We start from the raw sequence: 6,777 nt of genomic DNA on the forward strand, positions 1-6,777 counted from the left end.
GGCACTCAGGGCGGCCCCCACATCCCGAGTTCTGCAGCGCCTACAGCTTCTTGCCCTTCTTCAACCTGTTGCGGTGCCATGTGTTGTACTTCCGCAAGCGCCTCCAATACTCAATTGAGTCGGGGTCCAGCTCCTCCAGCTTCTTGGGAGGACCGAGGTGGATCTTGAAGAGCCTGGGGGCAAGCACAGAGGATGTGAGGCAGCAGCAGGGAGGGCAAAGGGACAAGCACAGGATGGAGCAACAGACATGACTAGGATGTGCAGATCCCTCACCCACCACATCCACAGTGCTGCCTGCTCTCCTCCCCCAGCCCTTGGGGAAAGTCTCTGGGCTGCAGAGAGGCAGTTTTTCTACCCTCAGAACAGCCCTCTGTCTCTCCTATACTCGCCTGTGCCTCCAGGATGGCACCTCTGCAGGGCCAGGCATGCCCCGGAGGGATCCCCCTTCAGCACACAGCAAAGGGAGCTGGGCACCACCTACCAGTCAGGGTATTCGGAGTCGGGCTTCAGGGCTACCTCCGGCCCGTCCTTGAAGTAATTGACCCCCATGGCGTAGGTGGTGAGCATGGCGGGGTCCGTGCACACCTCCGGCGCCTGCAGCCCCTCCTTCGGCACGGTCTTGCCCTTGGACTTCATAGCTGCGGGGACAAGGGCACGGTCAAGACACCGGGGATGTGAGGGGGGAACAGAGACGCATGCAGTGTAACAGACGGAAGCAGGGGCACGGGGGGTGCAGCAGCACCGGAGACAGGGGACACAGGGCGAGGTGCCGCGAGGAGGGACCAGGCTGCCACCGGGGAGGGCCCGGGGGACACGGGACCGGGACGCGGGGGTACACAGGGCCGATGGCGGGGGTAGAGAGGCGCGGAACAGCCCCGGGGCCGGGGGCACCGGCAGGACGAGGCTCACCCGGCTTCTTGGCGTAGCCGCGGGCCGTGCCCGGCAGCGCCGCCCGTGCCGCCCGCAGCAGCACCCAGGCCGCCATGCTGGGGCGCCGCGGGGCATGCCGGGAAGGGGCGGGGCCGAACCGCGCGTGCGCGGTACCCGCCCGGAACCGGAAGCTTTGCAGCGGCGGGCCGCCTCCTCCCGGGACGGCGGCAGCGGCGTGTGAGTCCGCACATACCGGAGTGGCCCCGGTGGGGAGAGCCGGTGCCAGCAGGGTTGGCCCTGCCCCCCCCCCCCCTCCCCCGGGACCCTCTTGCCGCCCGGGGCTCTCCCCGCGCTGCGGCTGGAGTCAGGCTATGGAGAGCAGCATGGATTTCCAGGCGGCTGCGCCCGCCACCCCTGATCTCGGCGGTGACGAGGCCCCGGAGCCGCCGGCCATGGACACGGAGGAAGGACCCGCAGTGCGGCCCGGCGCCCCTGCGCGCCGGGTGGGTGCCGGGCAGCCGGGTGAGCCTCGCCTTGTCACCCTGCGCTCTGGCTGCGGCTCCGGGCAGGATCTGCCCGTCTCCGAGAGCCAGCGGGGGGCTCTGGGGCCCACCTCGGGGCCTGCTTCAGCCTCGGACCTTGGAGGAGGTGCGGGCGGACAAGCCGAGCTTTGCCGGGACTTGGGCAGAGAAACGGATGAGGAGGCAGGGGCTGCGGGGTCGCGAGGCTCCACTGGCTGGAAATCCATCACTGGGAGCAGCCCTCAGGGCTCAGGACACCCCCGAGCCCTCACCAGTGGAGACCTGACGGGCATGGAGCTGGATGAGGCCCCCGAGGCCAGCGCCCACCTGGGCAGGGCCGAGTGGGCCGAGGACACAGAGGATGAACCCTCAGAGATCCAGGGTCTGCTGGCCCAGCTCAAAACCCTCGACCCCAACCTCTGTGACCACTCACCCGCCTCAGAACAGGGCATGCTGGCCTCTGCAAGCACTGGCACAGCCTCTCCAGCGGGCACAGCCCCACAGCAGGCTCGGCAGAGCTACGGGCAGTGCCAGGGCAAGTGCCGGCCCTGCCCGCTGCATGTGGCCACAGGCCGAGGCCTGGAGACACGGCCCTGCTGTGCCCAGCACTCAGCCTGCTCACGGCCCTGCCATGGCCTGCTCTTTGCTGAGGCCGACCGGGAGGACTTGCTGAGCCTCCTGTGCTATGAGGGAGGGCTGCCCGAGGCCAGCGCTGAGACACCCTTGGCCCGCTCCGATGTCCTGGCTGGGACCAACCTGGAGATGCTGCAGGCTCAGGAGGAACTGGCTGCTGTGGAGACACCTGAAGGACTGGGGAGGCCAGAGAGCTCAGAGGAAGGATCTTCTGGTGGCTGGTATTATCAAGAGGGGCTCAGCGAGGTCGACCCTGCCTGCGAGGGCAATCGGGGCAGTTCCCCGGAGCCGGCCTGGGTGACCCTTCCTCCCACTCCTGCCTTGGAGGCAGAGCAGCCACCCCAAGGCAGCGTGACTGTGAGTGCATTGCGCACGGGCTGCGGTGGCGTGGCAGAAGCCAGGGTGTGCCCGTTGGCTCTGCTCCCTCGTGGGGTTTTGGGTGGGTGCAGACAGGGGCCAGGGATGTCTTTTCCTCGGGTCTTACAGAGGGCCTCATGCTGCTGGGATGTCCAGACAAGACCCTCGGTACTGGCTTTGGCTCCTACTGCCCTGAATGCAGGGGTATACTTGCATGGTTGTCTGATCCGTGCACACTCCAGGGAAGAGGCTGTTGAGTCCAAACAGCCTCCAGCCCTAGGACCCTGCACCCCCCACCCCGCACCCAGCCTTAGGATGCTCTGCCTTCACTGTCCTGGTGCCCCAGGGGCAGCCTGACCATGGGGTGGGCAGGCTGGATCCCTGGGATCCCAGCCAGAGCCTCACCTGCTCTCTCGTTGCTTTGCAGAACAGGGAACCCCCGTCTTCCTGCCCTGCCTTCAAAGAGGGTGAGTTGCTTCTGTGCTCGAGCAGTAAGGAGCACCCAGGAGACCTGACCCATCGCCTCCTGCTCTAATCCCAAATGCAGCGGGGTGGCCAGGGGTCCCAACCAGGGAGGGAGGATCCAGCTCTGCACCCACGCAGGCTGGTAATGTGGCTGCAGACTCTGGGTGGCTTGTTCAATCCCAGCTCACCCTTTGCTGAGCAAATGGGGGTGCTTCGGGGATCAGGGAGGGGGAATGCTCAGCCTTGGCAAGGGAGAAAGAGGGATGCCAGGGGGTGCCCAAGGGAAGGAGGAAGCAGCCTCAGATCAGAGTTGGTCCCCTGGTGATGCCAGGACCCTGTCTCCCAAGCCCTGAGTTGCTTTGCCACATGTAGGAATGCAGCTAATGGGGAGTAGGCATTGGTACCCCCAGTTTTTAGAGGTGGGGGGTGACCAGCCCCTGCTTAGTCCCTCCCAATACCTCAGTTCCAGGACCGTGTGACCCAGAGGATCTGCTGGACGGTGTGATTTTTGTGGCAAAGTACCTGGGCTCCACGCAGCTGGTCTCGGAGAGGAACCCCCCAACCAGTGTCCGCATGGCGCAGGCCCAAGAGGCGGTGGACAGGATCAAGGTGCAGGAGGGTAGGGGGGCATGACCACCACCAGTCTGTCACAGCCTGGCCCCTTGTGGGTATGGGACAGTGCTCAGGACCTGCCCAGGGTGACCTTCAGCAATGGGGCAGGGACCCAGAGGACTCCTGGCAGCAGCAGTGACCTCTCCTGGGCGTTTTGTTCTACAGGCACCGGAGGGAGAGTCCCAGCCCATGACGGAGGTGGATCTGTTTGTCTCCACACAGAGGATCAAGGTACTCACAGCTGACACGCAGGTGAGCAGGGAACGGGAGCATCTGCATGGCTTTGGGGCTGCTGAAACCTTGCTGTTTGGCCTTGGGATCTCTGCTTTGCACCCACACCAGTGAAGTCATGGCCAAGGATGGCCTATGGGCAAGGACACATGTCTGGGAGGAGACATGTCACTCCACAACCATCCCACACAGGCGTGTCGTGGCCCTTGGCTCTCTGCGTGGCTGCATGAGGCTTCTCATGCAAACTGCACCTTGTGGGAGCTGCTGGGTTCCCAGACCAATCTCCAGGGAACCTAGGCTTGAAATTTCTGTAACTCTTTGCGTCAGGATTAGTTGCTGCTTTATAGTAAGAGGGAAGAGCTGTCTTGTCCCCCAGCAGCACCCAGGGACACAGCTGAGTCCTGGGTCGAAGGAGCTGTTTGTACCTTTTAGCGTAGACATGTTTTCTCCCCAACATATGCCAGGCATTTGAGCTGTGTCCTGGCACGGTGGCGTTTAAACCGAAACCTTTCCTTCCTGCGGTGGTGCCTGGCTGGCTCACAGGCTGCCTATGGGGTCCATCAGGCCAGGGAGGGCTGAACGTCTCTGCCTGTGTCCCCCTTGCCAGGAAGCCATGATGGATCACTCCCTCCAGACCATCTCCTACATCGCCGACATCGGCTCCCTTGTGGTGCTCATGGCACGCCGGAAACTGCCTCGGCGGTCGGAGGTGGCAGAGGAGAAGCGGCTTTACAAGATGATCTGCCATGTCTTCCACTCAGCTGACGTGAGGCGACATGCAAGTCCCTTGGGAGGGCAGGGTGGCATTGGGGTCCTGGGCCCTGTCCTGCTGTAATGACACGGTGCTCTGAGTCTCTGTGCTGGGGGCTCCTGACTAGCACAGAGAGGAGGAAGGAGCCCAGCCTTAGCACCTCTGCCCAGCTGAAAAGGGGGGAAGATTGACACCATAAAGGGACCCACTCAGGCAGGAAAGGGGCCAGGATGCCCTGGAGCTCCCCAGTCAGTGCCTGTGCTGGGTATTGCAGGACCCTGGCGGCTGTTGACTCCAGTTTGGCCATGAGACCATTGGTCCTGAGCCGTGGGCACGAACAACCCCTCTTTCCCCAGGCCCAGATCATCGCTCAGGCCATCGGGCAGGCATTTGGCGTGGCCTACCAACGCTTCCTGGAGGCCAACAGCATTGACCCAAGTGAGCTGACTCCCCGCCAGTACAGCCGTGCCCTCGAGGACCAGGAGCAATACAATGCAGAGCTGACCCACTTCTCCCGGCAGGAGAACTGCAAGGATGTAAGCGCTGCTTTGGAGGAGTGGGGACAGTGTGGCGTACCTGCTGGCACCTCTGTGTTGTCCCCTCCATGGCTCCCTGAGCAGCTGAGCTGTTCCCTACAAAACTGGGCCCCATCCCAGCTGGCTGTCAGCCTAGAACACCCGTGCTGCGGCTGGGACACATGCCCTGTGACTCTGGTGACGGTAACCCATCTGCCCTCCCACAGGTCTGCATCCGGAAGCAGAAGGGGGAGATCTTGGGCATTGCCATCGTGGAGTCAGGCTGGGGCTCCATCCTGCCCACAGTGGTCATCGCCAACCTGATGCACGGGGGCCCTGCAGAGCGGTCGGGCGAGCTGAGCATCGGGGACCGCCTCATGTCTGTCAATGGGACGAGCCTGGTGGGGCTGCCCCTCACCACCTGCCAGAGCATCATCCGGGTGAGCCGGGGCTGTGCCCGGGGTGGCCTCCTGCCTCCACCCTGGCAGGAGGGCAGGTGCTGGCAGAGACGGGGACTGGCCTCAATGCATCTGGGAGTGTCTACAATGCCAGGGGTCCCCCCAGTGCTCCCGGCTTGGGGACAGATAGGTGGTTAAGGGGGCAGGGGAAGGGGGTGGGCAATACCTGTCCTGTGGGCTGCGGCAGTCCCTGCTCTGAGTGCTTGGGAGAAGGGGATGTAATAAGGCAGGGACAAAGCTGGGGACTAAACTTGCTGTGGCAGGGTACAGGCAGGGCCCTGCCCGAGGAGGAGGGTGGGTGAGGAGGCAGGCACCTGTCCTGGAGGGAACCTGTTGTATCTTCTACCTCCCGGGCAGGAAGGAGCTGAAAGCAAGGACAGCGTGGCCTCAGGGACAGAGTGGGTTGTTTTGAACAGGATTTATAAGTTCTCCATGAATTTGACCATGGCAGTATCCTTGTGTGTGCCTCAGTTTCCCCATTGAAAACAGGTTGCTAATCCTCAGCCCTCCTGTGAGCAACGTGACTGTGTGGCTCCTCTCAACCATGCCGAATAGCTTTCCAAAGTCTGACAAAACCCCATTCCACCTTCCAGGAGCTGAAGCACCAGACCGAGGTGACGCTGAATATCGTGCACTGTCCCCCTGTCACTACGGCTGTCATCCGGCGCCCTGACTCAAAGTACCAGCTGGGCTTCTGTGTTGAGAATGGCGTGGTGAGTGCCCGCGGGGATGGGAGCAAAGCCAGGCTGGGGTCAGTTGAGGGCTTCAGCTGCCTATCTGGCAGAGGGACACACGGTTCTGGCTGTGTCTGCATGGACGAGCACACAGCTCCAGCGCGCCAGGGCTGAGGCTTCACAGGGCTCTGCTGTGCCACAGCAAAAGGCTCTTCGTAGCTCACCTGCAGCAATGGTGGTTGGGTCCATCTCCCTAGTGCTCCTTAGCTGTTTGCTTTTGGGGTGGTGGTTTCTTCCTGGCGTTCTTGACGTGACCTTAGTGACGTGTGTTGCTGTCCCCAGTGCCCCAGCCACTCCCTGCTCTGGGCTGCGCAGTGGCTGCGTTGGAAATGCAGAGAGGAGCATTTCCAGGACCTGCAGGAGTTGCTGGGATGGGTGGGCAGTGGAAGGGGTGGCATGGCTGTATCGTGCACCGACCAATGCTCCCAATAGTATTGGAGATACAGTTACCCCACAGGCACACAGGAGCTGCCACCCCAGCGAGAAGCTCTGGTTTTGTAGCCCAGGCTTGATGGGAGCAGGAGGGTTCAATGGGTGGATGGGGGGAGCTGAGCTCTCCATCACCTGGGGGAACAACAGCCTGGGGGCTGCCCTTGCCCTGCAGCTCAGCACATCGGTCCGGTGGCAGGA

General features: G+C 62.9%; 2 protein-coding genes across 2 annotated transcripts in view; one reads left to right on the plus strand and one right to left on the minus strand.

Moving 5' to 3' along the window:
* Positions 1-40: 40 nt before the first annotated feature.
* On the minus strand, positions 41-985 carry MRPL54 (mitochondrial ribosomal protein L54). The gene is made up of 3 exons (XM_009880600.1): positions 910-985; positions 482-638; positions 41-173 (listed from the first exon to the last, which is right to left on the minus strand). Exons 1-3 carry the CDS (start codon positions 983-985, stop codon positions 41-43), a joined length of 366 nt encoding a protein of 121 aa, XP_009878902.1.
* APBA3 (amyloid beta (A4) precursor protein-binding, family A, member 3) overlaps positions 984-6,777 on the plus strand; it is a 6,468-nt gene continuing 674 nt past the window's right edge. Inside the window, exons 1-8 of the mRNA XM_009880623.1 lie at positions 984-2,381; positions 2,809-2,848; positions 3,310-3,455; positions 3,624-3,710; positions 4,297-4,455; positions 4,797-4,976; positions 5,183-5,395; positions 6,007-6,126. Coding sequence (XP_009878925.1) covers positions 984-2,381; positions 2,809-2,848; positions 3,310-3,455; positions 3,624-3,710; positions 4,297-4,455; positions 4,797-4,976; positions 5,183-5,395; positions 6,007-6,126 — 2,343 coding nt within the window. The remainder of the gene's footprint in view (positions 2,382-2,808; positions 2,849-3,309; positions 3,456-3,623; positions 3,711-4,296; positions 4,456-4,796; positions 4,977-5,182; positions 5,396-6,006; positions 6,127-6,777) is intronic.

Source organism: Charadrius vociferus, unplaced genomic scaffold, assembly GCF_000708025.1.
Source record: "Charadrius vociferus isolate BGI_N301 unplaced genomic scaffold, ASM70802v2 scaffold702, whole genome shotgun sequence".
NCBI lineage: Eukaryota > Metazoa > Chordata > Aves > Charadriiformes > Charadriidae > Charadrius > Charadrius vociferus.